Source organism: Drosophila suzukii, chromosome X, assembly GCF_043229965.1.
Source record: "Drosophila suzukii chromosome X, CBGP_Dsuzu_IsoJpt1.0, whole genome shotgun sequence".
Lineage (NCBI taxonomy): Eukaryota > Metazoa > Arthropoda > Insecta > Diptera > Drosophilidae > Drosophila > Drosophila suzukii.
Window position 1 is genome coordinate 15,951,776 of NC_092084.1, and position 25,571 is coordinate 15,977,346.

Consider the following 25,571-nt stretch of genomic DNA (forward strand, 5'->3'; position numbering starts at 1 on the left):
TTTCTTTATGAGCTGTCTTATATACATTTCTTAGGCTTAAAGTAATTGTAATTTAAAAGCAACGCAATGAGAACTTAATTTATTACACATTTGAATGGATTTAAGCCACAACAAAACTATATACAGAATGTGAAAAGTCGAAGGATTCCAGGATTCTATAACATTTCCTCTAGTTTATCTTATTTATTTTCGTTCAGCATTTAGGTCTGCTAATAATGGCACATAATATTATTGTGTATTTCGATTTTTTTGATATAAGTACAGTACCATATAGAGAGATATATCCCGCTTAGCATATGAACAACCTTTAATGGCTCTGATTCTTGTAGAGTCCATTTGTATAACTATGATTTCCATTTTAATATATGTCCTTGTTTTTTTTTTTACAAATTTCCATTACAAATTTAGCATTTGCTTACTTTGCTTTATACACGAACCAAACAAACTGGTTATATGCAGTTGTGTTCAAAATAATAGGAGTTCCAGAGTTTTGAAAAAGATTTGATAAACATTAGAGTTCGTTTTAAAAGGTTACTTTTACTGATCGAGAAAATTATAAAGCAGATGTTCCATAAAATTGCTTGGGTTAAAATAGTGTAGTTCTCCTTAAAGAACTACATTAAAAAATAATTCTTATATATTGATTGACAGTTTTAAAAAAGGAGGAACACTAAGCTAAATTCGATGCATAGTTCCATAAAATTGTTTGGGTTAAAAAAAATGTAGTCCTCTTTAAAGAACTACATTACAAAAATCTTCTTATATATCGCTTGACACTTTTAAAAAAGGAGGAAAACTGAAAAGAGTTCGATTCACTTTGGGATTATTACTATTATTTTGAACACAACCTTACGGCCACATATATGTAAACTTGAGGGGGTTGCTTAGATTTTGTGGCTAGATTTGGTTTTATTGTTGCAGCGGCAGCACAAAGCGGCTCTTAATTAAAATGCAACAAATGCACAAAGGATCCTGCAGCAGGACAACTGTTGCACAATGAACCCGGGCAGGAGTCGAATAAAATTTCAATTAAATCAATTCGAGCATGTGGCCAGAGGGGTCCAGTGTCAAGTGTCCTGGGGTCTGGGCAGAGAGCACCAAGTACTGGCAACGGAATCCCAGGTCCTTCGTCCTTCGAGTGCTGCCCACACACACACACACACACATACACACACAAACGCACACACGCACAGGCGAGGCCACATGCAACTTGCAACTTGCAACCGGCAACCTGAAGCAGCTGTAATTGAATTTCTGCTGCTGGAGTGGCTTGTTATCTCGTATTTGTTTAATTTTATTTCTCGCTCGGCCGCCCGGCAGTCATCATCATCATCAACTGATGAAAAGATACGGCTGCAAGCCAAAAATTTGCTAGATGCTGGGCTATTTGCTCTGGCCAAAAACACAGAGAAAAATGGGGGTCCTAAGAGCAGTCAAAACAAACAAACAAATGGTTAGGAAAATGAATGAAACGAGTGGAAAAATATACAGCATTTTACTAAGGATTTCTGTGAAAACTATAAAAACAAAGGGAAAACGATTAGACACAGAGAGATTTTTGGAATCAAATCTTTGTAAATACATTTAAATTATTTTAAAAGTGCTATAAGAAAATGGTTGTAATAATTTTTAAAAAGGTTTCAAGTGAGTTATAAATAATATAATATTTGTATTGAATGGAAATTAGGTATACGAATTCATGTTGGAGTTCTGCCATTTTAAAACTTTGCCAAACTTATGTATGCCGTTTTTTTAACAGTGTTTTTAGTAGTGTTTCTAGCAGTGTTTCACTTATTTAGCCAGCTGTTGCTCGACAGTCGCTTGTCAGCCATTGAGACTTTACAAAGCGAAGCCATTTACCAGGATGCCAGGATAAGAGGATACACACACTCACACACGCGTACTACGCACCAACACACACTCACAATCTCCATACAAATACACACTCATAATGGGAATATTCAAGCCGACACTCATTTCATTATTAAATCAAAAAAGTTGAGTAAATTTCAGCCAGCGGCTGACAGCTTCCGCACTTATTTTGCTCATATTTTCCCTATACATATTTTCCTCTCATTTTTCCCTACGTATTATCCCTCTGCCCCGCCCCTCGATTTTCCCCGCCCCCCGCCTATGTGTGTGTGTGTGTGTGTGTGTAACAATTCAACTTGATTGCCATTTGTTTTAGCGAGCTGCTGTCCCATCTTTTCCCCGGAAAATGCGGAAAATGTTTTGCGGCCAACACACGCACACAATTACATTTCCCCCCAGCCACGCCCCCTTCACCGACCCCGCCCCCGCCCCTGCCCACCGTCAAGTAAGCGGTGTATTCAATTAAACTTCCGTCAAACATGAACCAAACTCCCAAAACTCCCCCTGCATTTTCCTCTTGCCTTGGGGTTATAAAATAAACATGTTGCCACACACAAAATTTAAATAGATACAAGTTCGCCACACTGCATAACACAATAAACCGCAGTAAAACAAAGGCGGTTGGAAAAAAGAACGCCAAAAGAATGGCCCCAAAAATATGACGAAGATGAAGGAGAGCCAGGATATAAGTCAGGATAAGGATGACCAGGAAATGTCCTTACAGGAAAGTATTTAAGATACATTATACAATTCTTAAAAATATTCAAAACTCTTAAATAAAAAACTTTAACTAAAAAGAAGAGACAAGAAAGATGAAAAAGACATTTAATTTTAATGATTACAGAATCTTAAATTAGAAAATCTGTATTGTAATTTAAAAGCACGATTTCTTGGTAACTATTTTTTCAACCATTTAAAGACTAGTGACTTTCATGTCTCAACTTCCTCACTTTTGAAAAACAATTTTGCTTGGCTTTTCCATTTTCCTTCTCCAAAACAAAGGCAATTTAAAGACAGCAGTCACAGCCAGGAATGATAAAAAGGGAAATGCGAAATTAAAATACAATTTGACGGCATCAAATAGAGCAATTAAGCGCCTCCCCCGCCACGCCCACTCAACGCGTCGCTTTTCCCCCGCCCACAAAAGTAGGCAACACTTGGTGAGACAGAGATGGCAGGACTCACGCACACACACACACCATTGTGCGCGGGAAAACTTGATTACAAGTGTCGCGGAAAGCCCCAAAAAACAACTCAAACTGCGGCTCCATAACAATCATAAGCAGCAAAATGCACATGTACACTGGCGAAAAATGTGTGCTTAAACGGGAACAAAAATAAATGCTTTAAAAATATATTTAAAACGAAAAAGTTAAGGAAGAAATAAGAAGTAATATTAAATCTTAGCTTAAATAAAAGTTTAATACGTTTTAATATTTATTATTAAAAACAGATAATAAAAGTTACATATTTTTTAAAAATATGTATATAAAAGCTTATGAAAACTATACAAATTTTTGATTAAAAATATAATATATATGGTTATTTGTAAGTTTAGAAACAATTATACACAATTATTGAAATAATTTTTCGGCGAAAATAAAAATGCACGTTAATTAAGTACAACTATAAAACTTTTCTCCCTGTGTGATTGTCTTTTTGTGCATGTTTGTCTGGCAATATTGCTGCTGTGTATTTATATTTGTTGTGCTATTTACGCAATACAACAAAGGACAACAAAGGATGCGCGATTTTAAAGGCGGCAAATGTGTGTGGCAAGGATAACAACAAAAGAAGCTGCTGCAACAGCAACAATGGGAGTGATGTGAGCAGCAGCAACTTCAGTGGCAGCAGCAACATCCCCGCAGCAACATCACCCTTAGAATTAGCCAAAGTGGCACAAACTGCAATGGTAATAAAAATAACTCCACCGAATTGGAGCGGGAATTTAGAAATGTTTAATTAGAGAAAATATTTGACCTCGTTTAATGCATTAATTAAGATTTTTAAAAGGAAATAAATTAATATGATAAATATGAAGCATGTATCTTTAATATTTTAAGTACTAAAAGAAATTGTAAGCGTTTAGCAGAGCTTTCCTGTGGCAACATGAGGTGACTGACAAACAAGCAACATCAACATTAACACGAGCAGCAACAACATCATCAATGGACAATGGCGGCAGCAACTGCAGCAACATCAACTTGCACAGCAGCAACTTGCAACATCAGGAAAAGTGTTGCTGCCGGTTGACTAGTTCTCGATGTTGTACGTTGCTGCTTGGCTTCCTTTTCTTGGGGGCCTGTGTAATTTGAAACACTTGTGTCAACGTGGCTAAAACTCCCCCACATTTTGGCCCTCCTCTGGCCCCCTTTGACCCCCTCTGTTAACCCACTAAAGCCCCTGCTGGTGACATGTTTCTTTGGGTTGCTGCTGTTGCTATTGCTGTTGCTGCTGCTGCTGATGTTGCTGCTGTGTTCATGTTGCTGTTGCTGCGGTTGTCAGCGTCTTATTATCATCATCAGTGGCAGCTTTTGGCGGTTTTGTATATTTGTAGCTGTCTTCGTCGTTTTTTTTTATTTCATTTTAGTTTTAAGTTCTGGCAGAGGATTGTTTGGGGTTTGAAGGTTCGGGGGCTGCTTACAATGAAATTCACTTTGCCAAAAAGTTTTCATTTCATTAAAAACGTGGCTGTGTGGGTGTGCGATATGTGTGTGTGTGTGTGTGGTTAACTGACATGCAAGTAATTCATCAAAAGCAAATGCAACGCAGATGGGAGCCGAGAGTTTTCTGTGTCCACAACTTGTGCCCCACAGCTGCCATACACACATTTGCAAAAAACAAAAAAAAAACACACACACAAGACGTTGCCACAAAAAAAAATAATAAAACAAAAAATAAAGCACTCCGCTGCAAGGACTTGAAAAATAAGACAACAAGAAACCAAAAGTTTTGGCATACACCAAGAAATAGTTGGTAAAACAGGGGTTAAGGGCAGCATATGACAGGGATAGGGGTTAAAAGGCATCGCAGATTGTGTGCAAATCATTTGCATAAAAATAAGAAATTTAATTACATTTAAAGGCACAGCAGCAACACAATTTACAAATCTCCTCACAACAAAATAAATTAAAAAAGGTCTCAAAGTCTATTTATTATAAAGTCCCACCCTCTTCCAGAACCTCACAAGTGTCAATCAAAGTTGAACAAATGAACAAAAGTCAGTCAAAAGTAGCCCAAATTAACGAATAACAAGCGAAAAGTAAAAGAAATCATTTTTCCTACAAATCAAAAAAGTTTTCCTTTGTTTTTGTGTTACTTTTCCATGTTAATTGACCTTTCGAAAGTTTTGTAAATCGGTTTGGGAAATTGGAAATTGATTAAAAAAAGGTGTGTCAGCCGCCTAAATTTAAATGAGAAAATCAACAAAAAGTTGGTTGCCGAAAGGGTTGATTAATAACAAATAGACCGGAAGTTGTAGACTTGAAAGCAATAAATATCAAGTTTTTTCCTTCGATGGAATCAGAGTTATCTTATGCTATGAAAAAAAATTACAGTTGTTTCAAATGGCCTTTACTTTATCTCAGTGTTCGATACACTGTAAATGCTTTTGGGTACCGCTTAACCTTTGGCTAGCTTTGATTACTTTATTACGCAACCCCCTTAAAAATGTTTCGGTAACACTAGAAATTCTTGCGTTAAATACATTCACTATTTTTGGATGCCTCCCAACACCATCCCTGTTTTTTTTCTGTTTTTCATTTATGTTATAAACAATTTAACATTTGCTACTACAACATGTGTGTTTAATGTTTGGGTCTCTTAATGGTTGAGAGTACGTGTTCTAGAGACCATTGGTGAAAGTGTTGTTGAATTTTTGGTGAATGCTCAGTCCCTTAGAGGTTCGACACACTGAAACATTTGTTGGTAAAAGTGTGGTTGAGTGTAAGGTGAAATAGTTGTTGAATGTCTGGTGAATGTTTAGTCCCTTGGACTGTTACATACTAAACCATTTGCGTAGCCTGATTGAGAGACTGTTGGTGAAAGTGTTGTTGAGTGTTTGGTGAAAATGTTGTTGAATCTTTGCTGAGTACTTAGTCCCTTGGACTTTTCTCTCTGACTGGGAGTTTGTGTTTTGCAGACTGCTGGTGAAAGTGTTGTTGAAGATTTGCAGGGTCCTTTGGACAAAGAACTACAAACCTCAATATGTAAGTTGTTTTTGTTGTTGAAGCTATTTAGGCACTCCAACATTTGTGTTTCTGGGTTGGTGAAAGTATTGTGGATATCATTAGACTGAGTATTACACACTTCGGTTGAGAGTAGGTGTGCTCGATGAATGTCTTTTTGCGGGCCCCTTCAGACCCATTTTTCCTTCGTTGCATCCGTGTGTTGTTGAGTCTGCGGAATGTGCTGGTGAGTCCATTAGACTGCGTATTATAAAAGGCTGAGCAGAAGGCCGGACAGGGTCGACAAGCCCATTAAGAACGGCTGTCGACAGTGCCAACTCCTGGGCAGGATGAGCAGGATGGAGAGGGGGAGGGAGAGGGAGAGGAGGAGCTGGGACAGGTGGTGACCCCGACGCAGTGGTCGCGAATCGCCGGAGCCGGAGCTCATTTCGTTGTTGTCGATGGGGCCGCGCACTTCCGTATTGCCGCCGTAATATGGCGGCGGCTTGCGGGTGATGCCGCCCATTTCGCCACCACCTGGTGACCCCGACCCACCGCCACCTGGCTGACCCGGGCCACCACCACCCGCCCCGCCGTGCTGCTGGTGGTGGTGGTGATGGTGATGCTGCTGATGTTGATGCTGATGCTGATTGCCGCCGGAGTTGCCCGGCTTATGTGTGGCCGGTTTATTGCCGCTGGTGTAGTAAACGTGTGGCGATAACGGTGTCAGCCCGCCCTCGCCCTCCGCCTCGAAATCCTCGGCGGATCCATACTGCAGCTCCTCGTCCTCCGGCTGGTAGGTGACTTTGACTTGTTGTTTCTGCTTCAAAATGTCATTGGCATCCGCATCCAGGCTTCCGCCCGCCCCTCCGCCACCGCCTCCTCCGCCGCCTTTTCCGCTGCCGTTCAGCGGATTTTTATTACGATTCGGTCCGGGGATTTCTGAAAGGCAGCGGGAGAAAAATAAAATGGAAAAACAAAGGAGCGAATGAGAAAATGTAATTGAAACAAAGGTGCAAATACGTCCCATTTCGCGGATTCGAGGCTCTACAATGGTGGTCAGGCAAATAGCAGTCACCAGAAAACTCAAAAATAAATAAAATAAAATGTAAAGTGATTAATGTATTGAAAATTATTATGCAATGAAAATTAATTTGTTGATTTATTTGGTTATTACTTGCTTATTTGCATTTCATTTTTGCAGAATTAATATGATGAGAAATTGTAGTCATTTTAAAACTAATGACATAATAAAAAATACAAAGTCGCTAAAAAAATGTATGAAACTAAAAGTTTAATAAATATATATTTATACTTATATTTTGTTACAATCAACTACTGATTTAACCAACTTTTTTAAGGAAATTTTAGATTGTTTTTAGAAACACACTGCTACTTAACCTGTTTACCCTTGCTGTAGGCCCCGCATATATGTACTACATTGATGGAGAAGGAACTGAACAACTCACCGTATAAACGGATACTGCTGTCGACTTCGCCCAGTGAGTTTTTGGCTATGCAGCGATAGGATCCGACATCGTCCTTCTGGAACTTCCTGACTATCATTGACATTTTGGTCTCGTACATGGACTGTGAACTCTCCTGCACATGGTACTTGCCCGATGTCACAATCATCTCTCCTAATGGGTGGTTAAAATAAACATACATATATTTTTGTAATTCTAAAACTTATTACAGCCTGCCATGCTTAATATTTGAAAAGAGAATTCTTGAAAGAAAAAGCAGGCTGTGACCTGAAACCGACCAAACGTCAGACTCCCTAACAGCCTCATTTCATTATATTTTCTGCTGTAGCTCACATCACAACCAGTTTCGATTGAAAAATAATATTAAAAAAAAGTAAAAATATTTCCCCAAGGAAATTCTACGGTATTGGGTAAGTAAAAACAACACAATACAAAAATAATAAAATACAATACAACCAATACAATCGTGGAAATGAAAAGTCGCACCCAAATAGAACCAAGTCTGATTTTCTCTAACAAAATTTGAATAATTTATATACCAAATTCAGTTTAAAGCTCATCAACATTTCAAGCTTATCCTTGAACCGCGATTTCTCAAGATTTGGCTTGAAAAGTTCTTTTGGTTATATATGGTAACGTGAATTCTTTAGGAATCCCTTTGTATTAAAGATATTTTGTTTTTGTTCTCGAATTTTTAAAAACTTTTCTTTTTTGACAACTTAAGGAAAGCCTACATGTTTTTTATAGCAATTCGTAGAAAAGTTTTCATTGTTTTCTTAGCTAACCGTTAACTGTAAATACTTAAGAATTCACGGTCTTTGCGAAATACCGGGGACCACATTCAGGGTATTCTACACTTAAGAGCAGCAAAAAGATACTAATTGCTTAGAAAATGTAGGGTATTTAGTTCTCTGGCTCTGGTTAGGGCTCTGGTTATGTTTCTGATTCTGTTTCGGGTTCTCGAAATCCCCGACTTCCACCACCGAACTGCAGCACCTGCAACGGGCGAACGTGCCGCAATCTGACAACTGACTAATGACAATGCCAAGCGATTCGATTCGAATCGATGTTGGAGTAATGATGCGTTCGGCCCCGGAGCCCGGCATCTGCATAGATGTATGTACCCATCTGCCATATAGGCAGATGGATATCTATATATGGACATACATGTGTATATATATCGGCAGACGGGTCTCGACACTCCGCTCGCACACACTTACCCGTGTCCTTAATCCAGTAGTTAATTGATTTGGGCGAGGCCTCGACGTGACACTCGATTTGGACATCAGTGCCAAGTGGTGCGCCGACTAATTGATTCGGCACTTGGATGACCGGATGAACTGCAACGAGAAGGGCGGTGGAGTTGTGGATGAGTTTGCGGGTCTGAGGGCTGCTGAGAGGTGTCCGAATAAAACAAATGTTGCCAGCCGATCGGCCATCAAATTGGCTCAGGTTGGCATCAAAACTCAGAGGTTCTTGGGTCAAGTAAACAGGAATCAGGGTTATTTGCAATACAAGTTCAATCGATTTTGGTGGTCTCGAGCTGATAGCGTGCTTTCACTAAAATAGCGCAGAATAGTTGTTATAGTAGTTATGTGATATGTATATTACTTCCTAATATTTAATAACCTTTGTCTCATTTAAAGCTTAAATTTAAAGAACTTAGAAAACTAATCTATAATTCATCTATATCAATATTAATTGAAAAAGTTAATGGTGCCTTTTCCCCGCAGTATTGAGGATGTCGGACTACTCAAAGTTTCTGTCCAACTTGACGGATCAGCTGGGCCTTCTGCAGGGACTTTCGCCGAAAGGATTTGGAGGACTGGGCGGTCTGGGAAACTTGGGCAACAATCTGGGCAACCTGGGCAACAATCTGGGCAACCTGCGCCCCGCCCACAAGGCTCTGATGTGCGTGGGCGCGGCCACCGTGGCCTGCGTGGTCCTGGGCCTCACTGTCAAGTCCTTGAGGGGGCGTGGCCGCAAGGACGACAAACGGAGGATCATCAAGGTGCGAAATGGAGTGCCGATTCAGCGTGACCTTGAGGGGTCTGTCAAGGACGACGGGTCCGTTGGTGAGGGGAACGTCAATGTGGTGCACAATGTAGACTAAGGCCTGGAGGATCCCAATTCGAATCCGAAGCTCTAAGGATCCCCATTATAGAAAACACGTCCCACGAAATTTCCCCTCCACCACCACATTTGTTTGCGCGTTCATAAGTTATCTGTATATTTTGTAATTTTATACCGTTTACAAAAGCGGTTACACAAACATCTGTTCAAAATTTTATTAATGCCCTTTCACATGCCACAATTTTCGAAACCTAACAACCCACAAATTTAATCTTGGTAATAAACTCTTCAATTTAACAACATTAAACGTTCAGTGATTAATATTATTTCCATAGATCAGTTCAGAGAATTCCAATTATCATTTTTGAGGTCCGTTGTGTATGAGCATAAGTTTGTTAGCAAAACATTCTTATCTAAAAAATGTCTTGCTTGTTTATAGATTCGTCAGAGGTAGAAGGCAGCGTTTCCGACCCTATATAGTGTATATATTCTTGATCAGGATCCCTAGGAAAGTCGATCTTGAAGAACTAGCCATGTCCATCCATCTAACTCTGTCTGTCCGTCCGTATAAACATTTTGAAGATTTTTTAAAAGTGTAAATTATATTTTGTTTAGATTATCAATATCCATCTACATGCCAAACATTTTTTCAAATTGGACAGCCCAATAAAAGGTTATAAGCAAATAAAGGAAAAAGGACGCCAGATGGCGCTGTTGCGAGAATAGCCATCTTGGGAACAGTCGCTTTGCTGCTTGCATATGCATATCTTCCTCGCACTCCCCTTAGCCTAGTAACAGGTATCTGCTAGTCGAGGCCATCTCTAGTTTATTCATATATTATTTCGATGTCGTAAATCTGGATTTGCACAGCCCCTTATCAGCAGAATGGAATAGGATTTCTTCGAAAGTCATCAGCCAGATTACTTTCAGTTCGTTCAAAACGATCACCTTGAGTGGTTTAAAATGTTGAAGTTGGTATATATCGCCTGGAGCGCCCTAGTTATCCTGGATGTTCATGGAAACTTGGCGCCTCCCCAGGATATTAGAGGTTCCGTTTGTCTACTGGACGATCCCCCGAATCAGTGCGGCCCATACTGTCTCACCAAACTGCAACCGATGATCGAAAACATTCCTGAAACCAAGACAAGGCTGGACACTATTGAAGGCAATCAGCATCGGATGCAGGCAAAACTCCTGGATTTACAATCCAGTATGGAGGTCCAGCGAACAGGACTTCAAATGGAGCTAAACTCCCATTTTAAAGCCGTTCAAAACAAAATGGAAGTTCTGCACACAAAACTGGAGGGACTACTTCTGGCTGTAGAGAAAAATCTGTACGACCAGAAAACATCTTTACTACACCGGCCGGAAAGACAACTCCAGGCACTTCATGTAAAAACCATATCCCCAAAGTTTCAACGGATTGGCTCTAGATACTTTTATATTGAAAATAATATTAAATTAAATCAAATATCAGCTGGCATCGCATGTCGTGAGATGGGCGGCCATCTGGCGTCAATTAAAAATGAGGAGGAATATAGGGCCATTACAGCGAGAACTCAAAAAAAGACCTATTATCTCCTTGGTATCAACAATCTGGAAAATGAGAATCAATTTAGATCAGAAGCTTCCGGCAAGTTAGTCACATATTTACAGTGGAAGCCAGGATATGCCACCAACTTCAATGGATGTGTATATCTCTGGAGCGATTTCATGTATTTATATAGCTGTTACGATACTGCATATTTCATTTGTCAGTCTGACAATGAAATATAATAACCCAATACTTGCTTTCTTTTGAATCTTAATGATCAGATAACAGTTACTAAAATATATTAAAATATATAAATAATAAAATAAACATTAACAGATATAGCCTTAACATGTTTATTAATGTTTGTTATGTACTGAATTTATAAAAGAGCATTATATTTATATATATTATTGAAAAATAATCTTTTAATATTATTATTTTTTCTGTTAGGTACTACGATTGTGAACATTTTGATGCGGCAGCCATTGGGAATTCAGAAAGGACTGCCTTTGAGGGCAGAACAAAAGTTGGCTGCCGCAGTTGAGGGCCAATTGAGTGTGGCATAATTTGATGGTGTGCACTCCTGGCTTTCCCGCTTTTCCGCCGGCTCGCCCCGCACATTTTCCCCACTCATTTTCCGGGACTCATCAGAATGCAGTTCATGCAGAGAACGTCGGACGCTGCATTGACAACTCTTTTGCCGATGGCCCAACTTTCGTATTTATTGTCACTTAGCCCGGGTCCTGAAGGGGTTGACATGCCAGGGGCGGGACGGGGGGACCTGACCGAAATTGGTGGTTTTGTAAAACCTGCCAGAGGACCGAAGGGCGAATTCCCTGCCCCGCAGTTTACAGCTTACAGATTGCACATTGTCTCCAGGTCCATCTATTTTCCCCCACTGCCCTTGAGACACTTGCGGCCATATGCATTGATAGTTGATTGCAGGTCCTGCAGCGAGCAACTCCGAGCAGGACCATCCTGGGCCAGGACCATCGCAGCCGAAGGATTTTAATTGATTTCCATGGCCGACTGCGCTCTGTCTTAGCCATCAACTATCTCTAATGCCGCTTGTGGTAAGCCCTCTTAAATTTCATTTATGCATATGAAATAACGAGGCTGTCTTTGCTTTTTCCCCATCTCCATGCACACTTTACAAATTATCAATAAAGTACATGCCGCTTTCTCAAAATATTTGAAAAAATACTCTCAAATTGCAGTTTGAAATTATTATACTTTAATTAATTACAAGCTATGCATAATTATACCCTTGCAGAGGCGAGTTGATCTAGTGTCCATGTCCATCTGTCCGTTTCTATTTTTTCAGAATTTCGAATTGAATTTTAAAAAGTTGTACAACTAATCATATAGCTACCATAGAAACGATCGGAAGAATAATAGGAAACTAATTACAGCTTCGTTATTTTTGATCATATTCTCTTCAACTTAATTTACTAAATATTTTACAATTACGAATTAAATTTGATAAAAATCTGACTACTATATCATATAGTTGCCATAGGAAGGATCTCAAAATTATGTCAAAATAATACATAAATCGTTATATTTCGCTATCGGCAAAACATATACGCTAGAAAATTGAAATGTAACATTATCATAATATTTCAGTGGTTATTTTAAATTTTCCTAAAATCGGAATGCTCTGATTTTGCAAAACTACGATTGAAAAACCGCGAAAAAGGAGTACTTTGTATTAATATTCGAATACATTTTTATTTCGCTCCAGTGATTTGGCTGTCTAATTTCTAATAAAAGTTAGAATGAAGAATGTCGTACCTTGTAGTTTTATTTTTAAGCCACTAGCATTCAAGCCTGGAAATTTCTCAGTTTTGGCATTTTTTGCAAAAAACATGATGCTCATACCATCTTTAATCTTCACTTCTTTTAATGCCAGGCCTTTCCTGCCAAATGTAATCCGCTTACACCTCAACGAGATCAAGCTATCGGAATCTGCACTCTTTCACAAAAACATCCCGAAAATATACTGTTCCCCTTTAAATAATATAATAAATTAAAAATATAAACTAAATTGAAAAAAACAAGAGCAAAATAATTGGTTCAAAGTGTAAAGCGTTTACAATTTATGTGATGAGTTTTTTTTAACTATATAATTAAAATAAAATCTAATCGTTTGCATATTTCTAGAATTTTGTGCTATTTTGAAATGCTTTACAAACTTTTTGTCGAATGCAAGAGGCAAAGACGCCAATGTCCGTTGGGTTTGAGGTGGTTTTCGGACCGGCTGACGTGCTGGTCGACTGCCCCCGTCCTAGTCCACACGTGGATCGGGGGCTGGGTCCAGGAAACTGCCACATTTCGGGTCTATCCTCAGTGCATTTATGCCGTATAAAGGACCTGCAGTCCCTCGGCACTTTCGCTGGGCGATTTGCAATTTTGCAATGATTATTCTGAGCATGTTCCTGCCTGGCCAACGGCCACCTTTCAACCTTTCACCTTTCACCTTTGGGCCATTCAGCCATTTGGCCAGGTGCTCTTGCTCTGCAGCTCGCTCCGTTTTGCGGCAAACAAAGCCACAAATATGCACTAATGACGTCGTCAGCTGCTGCCACTCCTGCCACGCCCCTCGTCCTCTCGCCCCATTGCCTTGCCAACTGCCGCCCCCTGAATTTCCCCAGTTTTCCCCCAAAAATTTCCCAGCAAACTGCAGCAATTGTTTTTGGAGAGCTTGAGTTGGTCGAAGGTGACAAAAAGTCTGAACTCATGCGTGCTGTAAGCTGCTAGTCGGCGTACAGTGCGTTTTATGGGCATAGGTTTTGGACCCAAGCTGTCTGAGTGACAGACCTCGAAAGAGAAATAAGGCCCTGCAATTTTCTGAGGCTTTAAGGCCTCTTGGGCACAAAAAAGACAGTAAAAATCAGGTATGGCTTAGTATTTGAATGTATCACTCACTAAAAGAACCTACAGTTCTTGACATGTACAATGTACATATGATCTTTGAAAGTCTTCTCAAACTATAATAAATTTCTTGATTTAAAAAAATATGAAAAAAATAGTTCTGTGAATTAATAAAAAATTTTGAAATCTAGAATTCCAACAATTTTATATACTGGTACATGAAAAATTGAAAATAAATGTACTTATGAAATTTAAGAATTGAAATTTTCTTAAATTAATTGGTCGCTCCCTAAGCCATTTTGTATCTTTGGGTGTGCTTTTCCTTTACTATTTTAAATGAAGACTTTTTTAAATGTTTTTTTAACCTTAGATACTGAGTCAAAAGGGCAGGATTTTCCCATTTTCCTCCACGATGACGGATCTACAAGAGAAGTGGTCAAAATCCTTCGGTTTCATTTCTTTTCTGACTCTTTTGGTGGCTTTCACACGTACGTGATTTTTCTCATTTTGCTGCATTTATTTTCTGTGTGTTCGATTTACGACCCATGGCGTGGGCGTGGCCGGGGCGGGGGGCGTTGCGGAAAGAAGGAGGCGTGGCAGCGAACCAAACGTGCCTCGTGACCAAAAGGGGAAAATACAGCTGAAGACTGTATTTCCGGACTGGTTAAAGATGCAGTGTTGCACATGGCGAACGACATGTTGCTCGCGGGATGTTGCATGTTGCATGCTGCTGGCGGGAAGCGGCACGCTGCCAGTTCCTGTTGCACATCCCAGAGGTGCAGCTAATTAGGGGAAGCGCCCAATAGGCCGGCGAACGGAAAGCACAGTGCAACGGAAGCGGAAAATGCGGAATGTGACAGGCTTATGCACTGTTAGAAAATTGGAGCTAACAGAAAATGGAATGTGTAATCATTTTTGTAATGTTTCGAATGGGTTTGAATTATAAAAATTATGGAATTGCAACCAATATTAGGAAATATTACCTACAAATTTTGTACGACCAAAGGACTTAAAAAAAACGAAAGTGTCACTTTAAATATAATATTGTGGTCCTGTTCTCTTGAATATAACTTTTACAAACAAATTACTGTTTAGTCCGGAAAATATTTAAAAAATTACATTTTTTAAAAAAGTTACTTATTAAAAAGGACATCAAAAATAAAAAATATCCTTAAATATATATAAAAATAAATGAAATCCCACATTAAGTCCCACTGGACACCCCTTATTTTTTGACGTGTACTTTTATCAGCCACTTGCAGCAGCGGCGAACCATCTGCAACTGAACCATCTCGTGCAACTGACTCCGCCAAAAGTTTCCGGGAAAGGAGGACCCAGCAACTCTTTGGCAAACAAATTGCAAGGAAGTTGTTGCAAAATGGCAACAGGAAAAGTAAACACGCACCGGAAACGGGGAAAAGTGGGAAAAGTCGGAGGGCGGGGGTCGAACAGAAGGGAAAATGTGGGGGACGCGCCACTCGAGTTGATCAAAAAGTTTTCCCAGGTTTCTACCTCGGCTGCTCCTCGAAGATAACTGCTAACCAGCGACTGTTTACTGCTGACAAGCGGTCCGAAAAGTTGGACTTAGATGGTGGCAAACACCGCGATACCCCTTAAAAATATTTTAAATAGTCTGACACCGATTTGCTACAGAAATGGTAAATCTAAAATATATTCACTTGTTTTTTCTTGCGAAAAAATATCATATATTATAATTTAAGTACGTTTTACAGTACGAAATGTATTTTACTCATACATTAAATTTGGTTTGGCTTCAGCCTCAGTACAATTTATAAATTCCAGATCGGGGTCACCAAAAACATACTTCCCTAACAACATAAAAGCCAGATTCTTTCCCAGTTAAACTTGTTTAATAACCGTCCATTTTTTAATTTATTGGGTGATCATTAAGTACACTATAGGTCAAGTTAGGGATCCATTGGTGTAGGTCTGGGTCACCATTCAACAAAATATTTGATCGGTATTTGTGAAAAGTGTTAGTGATAAAAAATAAAATTAAAACAGTGACCTCTTTATATTTTATTGCTTGCTTATATTTTGTTGTGCTCCCTTTTCAATCCGTTTACTTTTGTTCTTTCCCTGAGGGTTAAAGTTTCTCAGTCACACATGGACGTAGTGCCACTTAAAGACCGCATTAACACAATGTCAAAATGTTAAAAGGCGTGATTTTGCCACCTAACTCGTAGGGTGGCCCTGAAAAAGGGGGTGGTGCAATGGCACAAGAGCCGAAAAGCAAATGGGGCAATGCAGGGGGGGTGGTGTAGGACAAACAAACGCAGTGCCACCCCCCCTTGCCACACCCCTTTTGACTGCCTTGATGATTGAGTGAACTGCCACATGGCAGCACAGAGTCAAAAGTGCAGAGGCGGGGGGCTAAAAACGGTGGAAAAGGGGGCTGCGAAAAATAGTAGGAATATGGGGGAGCAACAGCACGTGCTGCAGACAGTTTGACAAAAAAGCTGTGGCTCCCCCCTCTTAAAAAAATAGAAAAAAACAACGAAAGACGAAGCAGGTAATGCCCGGTATCAGTGACAGGATTTAAACGGATTACAACAAGGACAATCGAGTTAGCACGGCACATAGAGCATGGGACCCGGGTTTACCTTCTGTCTTCTGCCGTTTGCCTTTTAACCCATCGCCCCCACATTCCCCTCTCTATTTCTTGCGCTGCGGGGCATTTCCTCCGATGGTTAGGACTTCCGGTACACCGAGGAAAACGAAAATCTTTTTGGATAATTTAAGAATTATAAAAACTGACTAAAATGTTCATTAAGGTATTTCCTTTAAATGGTATTCAAAATATGTGTGCTTTAAGCATTGGCATTTTAAAAAATGTAATAATTATACATTTTTAATGTTCTAAATTCTCACCTTGCCTGGATTATTATTTAGAAACAAATTAATAATTAATATACCTACATATATCTTTGATTTTGAATTTAAGAACTAACATAGTCTCCCCCTATTTCTCGCTGTGTACGAACTTAATGTAAGATAAACGCCACAGCTGCCGTGGCCAAAAGCCCAGCTGGTTGACTGATGCCCATGATGGCGATGGCAAAGATGAGGTGAGGCATCCCAGGATGCGGATGCGGATCAGGATGAGGATGATGATGCAGATGCAACACCGACACCGACACCGAAAAGAGTTGACCAACCGCAGGCGCCTCTAATTAATGGCGCAGTGCCAGAATGGAAGGGGGGAAGGGATGCAAATACTCACAGTGTATGCTGAGGGAGATGCGCTTTGAAACCGATGGGGGCACTCCATTGGAGGCGATGCACAGATAGGAGCCCATCTCGTTCCTCGAGATCTTTGACAGCTTCAGCACCTCGCCGCGAAACGAGGGGGCTGCAGGTGGGCGGAAGAAGGGAAAAGCGGGTTAATCAAATAGGTTTTCCCGCGGGAAAAGCACTCATTGGCCCGAGAACTACTTACCCAGGGTCTTGGTGCCCACATTGTCCTTCAGGACAATCTCGTTGCCGTCCTCTCGTCGCCAGGTGACAATCGGTTCCGGATAGCCACGGGCCCTGCAAACACAAGGCGGTTAAAGTACAGTAAGGGCTCGTTAAAAGCACTCCTATGTTCTGGGAAAATGTATAAAATTAAATCAATTCTTTGTCAATTTTGTCATAATCAAAAGTATCATATAGAATATATATTTAATACGACACACATAAGGTAAATAAAGAACGGACATATGGAAAGTGCTAGAGTTTGGAAAACATCGATAGTGTTTTGGCTATCGATTGTGGGCACCATCGAAATTATCGATACTATTGAAAATAAGTAAAAGATTATGACAACTAAGAAAAACTAAAATAATTTTATAATAAAATATATTTAAAATAAAAATAGAATAAAATATTAATTATTTACTTGAAATAAACGTTGATTTTTTATCATTTTTAAAACCATCGATAGTATCTATTATCAAAAACATTGTCTAAATATTATTATAATATTCTCCAACCAAATTAAAGACGTTGCTCGGTAAAACCTTTGGTATCTTAAACGGGAACATCAGCCTCTGAGGATCGGAAACATTTAAGAACCCATAAACAATAAACCAACTGGCCACGCCCCCTCAATGTTGATGGTAAATGGAAAATGGCAAATGCCAAATGGAAAATATTCAAGTTCAGTGGCTTATTAAATTTAATATGACGATGCTTCAGCCGAGGACTCCATTGTGCCCGAGTTGGAGCAAAAACTTTTATGCAACGCAAGGACGGGGCGGAAAAGTGGAAAAGCGGAAAAGCAGGCAAGCAAAACGCTTGAAGCCAGCAGGCGCTCAAGTGTGCGGTGCAGTTGGAAAAATGTCGGAAAAATCACTTGATCGACGTGAGCACTCTTCTCCATAGAAGATATAAATAAAACAATTCGTTACCCACAAATTAAGGTTTAACAAAATATTTGAAAATCATAAAAAAAAAGTTTTTGGTTTTCATTTAACCAATAAATACTGCTTCCTAATTGCGATACTTCAATTGGTCCATAACAATTTTTAAATTATTTTAGCTCAGTGACTTTCTTCAGTTACTCTCTTAACTAATATGCCCTCAAAACACTCAGAAAGTATAGGGTATTTCGAGGAGAAATGCGTGTTAAGACAGCAGTTGTTCAACAGCAAACCAGACACGGGTGTGGTAAATTTTTATGATGCCGCAAACAGATGCAAAATGGCTAAAAAGAAAACCAGCCAGCACACAGATACATAGATACATAGATACACAGATACTCCAATACACAGGGCCAAGACAATGGGCCAACAGTTAGCAGTCAGCGGCAGTTTCTTGGCCATATTTAGTCGGGCCAAGACAGTATTTTGTCTCTTTGGCCGGTTTTGCCCCAACTAAATGCAATTTACATGGCCCAAAGACGGCTAGACAAAGCAAATTTCTTATTTAACAACTCATGGACCGACCCTCGCTGAATGACCTTCTTTGGTTTGTTATGGGAAAGCTATTTCTCTTTAATCTCACAGATTGTAAATGAGTCATTGGCTAAAGTTTAAATTTCGCTTTCATCAACTTAATATTTCCTAAAATCTGAATGTGAATTTTAAAATATTTAAATCTAATAAGAAACCCTTTCAGTTTCACCTCGGGAATGTTATAAATAATTTAATAAGCCTGAGTAGCAAGTGTGTAACTGCAGCAAGTTTTATTAGTCGAAGCTTTTAATGTTTGTTGCGCCAAAGTTGAATTCATTTTAAGGGATTTACACTAAGTGGCATTAAAAGCGGACGGAAAACAAAAGAGGAAATTCGCAGACAAGTCCTCTAATAGCTTTCCACACTCGCACATTAACACATGGAAAAGCGGGAAAACCGCGCTTATCGCCATCGTTTCATCATTTTGTGGTTAAATCGTTAAAAAAAGAGAGCAACACTTCGTGGTTGCGGTCAAGTTCATAAATCAGCCACCAAAAACCAACCCCACAGAACCCCAAACACAAATTAGAGACCCTAATGCCGTAATACCCCTTAAAATGGCTCGGGAAAATCGGTCATAGAGGGTTAACTGCCTGCACATAATGTATAAAAAACCCTCTTGGATTTGACTTCTTCGGCGAACTAACATACCCATCGGGCTAAAATCCCAGGATGGCCAAGGAGTTTCGGTGCTAAATCAAGAGAAATGAAGTGTCACTTAATTTGTTGACATTATTACACAGAAATAGAATGAAAGTTGTGAAAAAGAGAGATGGATATGGAAGATGGCGAACGGAAACGGACTTTCAACAGTTTAAGTTGAAACTAAAACTGTAAGTTAAAGTTTCTAGAAATAAATCCAGCTTTATAATGTTTAAAACTTATTTATACGATGCAGACGATGTGAGTTAGCAACTTAAGACATCATGGCACATTGCTTAAAACGCTTCTTTAGCTTTTTATCGCAAACAAATGTATATATTTCTCCTTTGGTTCGGTAAAAGATTACCTTTTCTTAGGATTGTAAGGACCGAAGCTAAAACCATACACGGTACATACTCACCGACATGTCAGTCGCACGGAACTGCCCTCCGGCACAATCACATCCGAGGAGGTGTCCTCGCTGATGAAGTCCGGCGGAATCACGACGTCCAGGAAGCCAATCTGCAAGTATCAAAAATAAGACGGGACAGAAACATTAGCACGCAGCGGATTTCATACCACTTACTTAAATATCGCAAATTGCTAAGGGGACAAGTGCGCATCCATGTGCACGGTGAGAAAAATCTAGACCTTTTTGGCACACATTTAAGCGCCTAATGATCTATTTACTTGTCATATTAAAAATATTATTTTATCCTTCCACGGCGAAATATATCAGGAAATATGCACATTCGGATAATGAGATGAATATATCATATTATAAAAAATAAATATTAGAACTGGAAAATAAATTATGCAGATCCCGTAGAAAAATATGTAAGAAATAAAGAATTTTGAAAAAGAATAACAGCAGTACTAGATAAAAATTTTAGGTTGGTCACACTTCTTCTTTTAACTAATCTCTTAATGGTGAAATATACTAAATATATGTCAAATATATCACATAACAAAACAATTTTTTTTAAATATTAAAACCTATATATATATTATTCAGATTCTTTATAAAAATATTACAAAACCTTTGAAAATATAATTTTTGAAGTCAAATGGTAACATAAAATAAATATAATTAAACTATGCAGAACCTCTAAAAAAATATTACAAAACCTTTTAAAACATCGTTTTCAAAGTCAAAGGGGAATCGGATTGCTAGATAAACCCCGATCATATTTTCCCAGTGTACACTTGGCGAAAATTCGCTGATTATGCAAGTGGCTCGTAAAGCAGGAGTAACGGCAAAGTGTTTTATATGGCGGCTGGCGAGTAAAGCGAAGTGATGTCGAATAAACTAAGAATAAACTAAGCCAAGGTAAATAGTTTAAGACACATGAGGGAGGGGGTGTGTGGCAAAGGGGGGTGGTGGGCAGTGCGGTGCACTTTGACCCGACTGCTATTGTTTTTGTCGTTGTTGTGAAAAGCGTAAAAGTGCAAATAAAAATTAAGGAAGCATGAAATACATTTTATTGGCACCATAAACTTCACTTCGCTGGACACACGAGTGTACGTGTGAGCGGACACACCCACACACACGCCGAAAATCATCCACACAGCCATGCGAAATTTATGTATGTGTGCGTACATGATGCTGCCAATTTATATGCCCCAACATTTTCCTCCTCATTTTCCCACCCCCTCCTCCCTCCTCCTCCCCCGTTTTCTCATAGTTTTCGCTTTCGATTTGCTGCGCTTTCTTTTCCCCAAACAAGCAGAAGAATAAGTGGGTGGAAAATGTGGGAAATCGAAGGGGGGAGACGGTGAAAATGGTGGAAAACAAACAATAACAACGGCAAGTACAACAGCTCAATGCATTCGCATTTTCCTTCACCGTTTAATGCCGCATGAGGGAATGGTTCGGAAAATGGGAATAACATTTTCACAACAACGTTTTAGAAACCGATGAGGTTGTGCAAATATCATGAATATAAAATATGAATCGAAAAGCTGGCTATTAAACTAATCAGCGTTTAACCTTAAATATATTTTAAATACTTTAGGCCTGAGGATGTTTATTTTTAAAGTATTGTAAGGATTATTTAAACATTGTTTAAATTTACTGAAATATTCCCTTTATATTGAACGATCCTAGCGCACACCACTGCGTATACGTAGTATATTTTTGTTAAGTATACGTATTGTTGCCCAAAGAGGCAGTCAACTCACCTGGCTCTTCATGGGATCCGTGTTCAGTTGACACATGTAACCACCGCGATCTTCCTCGGAAACCGCTTTAATGTGCAGATTCCACGTGTTCTGGTCCAAGTGACTGACCGTGACTCGGGGATTGTGCGTGATCACGTTCTCGTGAATGGCCTGGATGGCCTTGGTGTCGGCCTTGAGCCAGCCCACCTGAATGCAAAATGTAAATAATTAATTTGCTTTAAAAATCTCGATATTTGAGGGTAAATTTAATAATGTTTGAATATACGACTTGCATTTAAAAATGTTTTAGAAGAGATTTTCATACTAGCTAAACGATTTAAATAATGTATGGTATAGGCTTTGAAAAATAGATAAAATTAGTTTGACCATCAAGAAATAACAACAATAATATAACAATGATTTCATATGACGCTAACAAACGTTTATCATTTTATAATTTAAATATTTTGTTAAGCCCAATAAAAGAGAAATGAAAGGCTAAGAAATTCTCGCCAACTTATTTACAACATTTAATTAAATAACTTATGCATCATTATAAAAATAACTTGAAGAGTATAAATATTTTTATCAATGACTTTAAGCATTTTAATCCACGAAACTTTTTTTGTATAGGATTTAAAAATAAATATTTTTGAAAACTTTTAACTAAAAACTCTGCCTTTCCTTGTATATTTGTTCTATTGTTTTCGTTTAAATTTCAATAGTAGCTCACTTGTTAATTAATTTTCTTAGATACTCGGTTTTTTTAAGAGTGTACCCTTAACTGTTGACTTACCCGATAGCCGCCCAAACGTCGCACGTGACACGTGAAGGTTGCATCGCGTCCGACGGCCACGGACACGTTGGAAATGCTCTCCACGAACTCCGGCTGAAAGGCGCCAATGGCTGCAAGGACGAAAAGGAAAAAAACAGGGGCGAGATTAGAGCTCAGCGGTGTGTGTATGGGTGTGCATGGGTGTGTGGCAGTTAATGATATCGCGCCAGTTCACTGGCAATGCATTCCCGCGAAATAACCACCCAAAAGCAGCAGCCCCACCTCCCATGTTGCGCCTGCCAAAAAGTCCGTGATTTATCGTTTTTAAATGTGCCCCAAAACCACCCATCCACCTATCCACCCACTGCACTCCGGCCTTGCCAACAACTTAACTGTGCCAGACGACCGGCGGCAGACAATTTAAAGAGCTGCGGCGGCTAATTGAAGATCGACATCCGGCTGCACTACGACTACGGCACTCCGGCTCTCCGGGAAACGAGAATCCGGAGTGCGGACAAAAGTTCGGATACGGATACGGTTACGAATGGAAATGGAAATGGGCATGGGCATGGGCATGAGAAGGGGGGCACACGCAAATATAAATAATTTATTGAATCATCGAAAATCAAACATTTCACTTGCAAGTGCTGCAAAAAAGTTTTCCAGGCCGTAAACGCAAAAAGGAAAAAATCCGGAAGTGTGAGTAAAATAGTCAACAGGATAAATACACTACCTATTAACTCTAGGTATATAAGGATATTTTATTCAATGAAATATATTGGATTATTGTGAGATATTTACTTGTGAAAGCCCCTTAATTAATTTTATTTTCAGTACTTGTACAATTGCATTTACAATTTCTCATTAAATTAAACTCCAGCGTATTTAAATTGTTATTAAAAATATTATATTACATTATTATAATAAATGTATCTAGAGAATTATTTAAAAAACCAATGTATAATATCTTTTTCAAGTAAATATGAAAATCATATTTGATTAATTGTCGACTAAAATGTGTTTAGAGGATCAATTATAAAATCATAGGAAAATTATTGTCCATTCCTGAATTCTTTCTTAAATAAATTTAAGAATAATATTTATTTGGGAAAGATTTAATTAACTCTTATCCATGATTTTGTTTAACATTATTTATAAGACCAATAGGAATTTGTTCTGCATTTCTGATTACTTTCTCAAAAATATGAATTGTCATATAAAATATTTCTAAAGGATTATTTAAAAAACAAATTATGGTCTTTTCTGATATTTTTCTTAAACATATAGAAAACCTAAAAAAAGTAGCAGTGTCTTAATAATGAAAATTGATACAAATTAAAAATGAAACTTCCGATAGAGTCGATCTCAACCTATCATAGAAGCCGAGGGACCCCTTGGAGGGGCATGGAAAAAATAATGGAACCGAAGGAGGTTAGTCAGGACTAATGGGTGGAGTGGATCGAGGGGCTTCACCAGACAGCAGCAGCCACGCACGACTGTCCCGGCTGTCCTGGCCGCAAAATCCCCCGAAAGCCCCTCCACCGACGTCTACATCATCGTAATGCATGCAAAAAACTTTTGGCAAACTTGAAATTTAAATATTTATAGACAGTACCGTTGGCTCACGAACGGATTGCCGGGGATCGGGCCCGAATATTGTGTGTAGAAATATATATCCCTATATATATATATATATATGTAAAGTGTAGGGCGAGATGTACTGAGGAATGTGCTGAATTGACTCAATTGGCCAAAGGCATGATTTATCGCACTTTCGGTGACTCTGTGTGCCTGCCAAATGCAAAACGGAGTCCCAGGAAGTTCTACAGTTGATAATCTGGATAATCTACTTGCAGGCCACAAGCTAAAAATATTCCAGCAAGTTTGTGTGGGCAAGTGAATAAATTCATTGCTGGATTAATTGCTGCAACGCATTTAGTTCGGGACCGAATTGATTGAATTCATTATTGATTTATTGGCAAATTCGATGTTGAATAGCCCGCAAAGTCGTGAGTGAGAAACAATGGCTGTATTAACAAAGAACAATTTATAGCTGCATTTAAAGTATGCGGAAAGTGTTTGGCTTTTATGAAAGATTTTATTGGTGGATTAATTGATTTTTTAAAATCATAATAAATGCATTTACTCGTAAGTGAAGCTACAATAGCAAAAAAATTTAGTTTTGCAGAAAACTTGTATTGTTTAAGTGGATAAATAATTGATCAATTTTGTATTTCTTTATGGCATAAGTAAAGTAATTGTTTATATATTAAGACGTTTTTAAATATGTTTTTAAAATCTGTTGAATTGACAAATAGTGCTCCCATTTATTTCTAAACAATATACTTGGATTAAGTTTTGAGTGCAGAAAGCTCGGAGATTCGGTTTTAGGAAGTCGGCAACCACTCGGCGGGGAAGGGCCACCCTAAAGCCAAAGTGTTGTGGGTGCGGACAGTACAGTGGAGCCTGGCTTGCGGCAACCCCTCTCTCCCTATCCTCTGGCAAAAGGCAAAAGGCAAATGGCAAATGCTGTTGCTGCTTGGCTGACTGCGGCTTGTTTGTCAATCTGTCGTAGAGTCTGCAAGCATGCGAAGATGTTTTCCAGCATTGTGCCAATCCCAATGAACTTGTCACCCCCCCCTGGAAAAACACCTCCCACCACCCAGTTGCTTGTGAACTTTGGCCTGACTACTGGTCGTGGGTCAGCCTCCTTGGAGCCTTTCTGCCGGGCATTTTCAGAAGCCAAGCCAGAGTCGATTAACCCCCGACTTTCGTCCACTCAAAATCCAACATCCAAAATCCGAAATCCAAAATCCAGGTCCCCCGCCTCATAAATCTCCGCCTTCATTTCAATTTTCGGCCCCACCATACCGAGCAGTCCTGTCAATTTTTGGCTCACATCCCGAGGCTCCTGTTCGCATTTTCGCATTTACTCGGGGAAAAAGTTTAAATCACACAACGACAATGAGGATTTGCCGAAGCAAATTTATGGCTAAGGACATTGGCAAAAGTTAAGCAAGGAAAGGTATT

At 39.2% G+C, this 25,571-nt stretch overlaps 2 protein-coding genes across 2 annotated transcripts in view; one reads left to right on the top strand and one right to left on the bottom strand.

Annotated features, from left to right (window-relative positions):
• Positions 1-3,892: 3,892 nt before the first annotated feature.
• The window catches only part of DIP-alpha (Dpr-interacting protein alpha), a 28,500-nt gene continuing 6,821 nt past the window's right edge, over positions 3,893-25,571 (bottom strand). The window contains exons 2-9 of the mRNA XM_036819942.3: positions 22,563-22,672; positions 21,788-21,973; positions 20,028-20,128; positions 17,467-17,558; positions 17,251-17,379; positions 8,746-8,865; positions 7,508-7,678; positions 3,893-6,980 (exon numbers count right to left, since the gene is read on the bottom strand). Coding sequence (XP_036675837.2) covers positions 6,307-6,980; positions 7,508-7,678; positions 8,746-8,865; positions 17,251-17,379; positions 17,467-17,558; positions 20,028-20,128; positions 21,788-21,973; positions 22,563-22,672 — 1,583 coding nt within the window. The 3' untranslated portion in view covers positions 3,893-6,306. The remainder of the gene's footprint in view (positions 6,981-7,507; positions 7,679-8,745; positions 8,866-17,250; positions 17,380-17,466; positions 17,559-20,027; positions 20,129-21,787; positions 21,974-22,562; positions 22,673-25,571) is intronic.
• On the top strand, positions 7,786-9,905 carry LOC108019228 (uncharacterized). The gene is made up of 2 exons (XM_017087025.4): positions 7,786-7,935; positions 9,259-9,905. Exon 2 carries the CDS (start codon positions 9,267-9,269, stop codon positions 9,636-9,638), a length of 372 nt encoding a protein of 123 aa, XP_016942514.1. The 5' UTR covers positions 7,786-7,935; positions 9,259-9,266; the 3' UTR covers positions 9,639-9,905.

Bases quoted from the DNA above. Each gene is read 5' to 3' on its own strand.
- LOC108019228 (XM_017087025.4), top strand. From the start codon at position 9,267: ATGTCGGACTACTCAAAGTTTCTGTCCAACTTGACGGATCAGCTGGGC.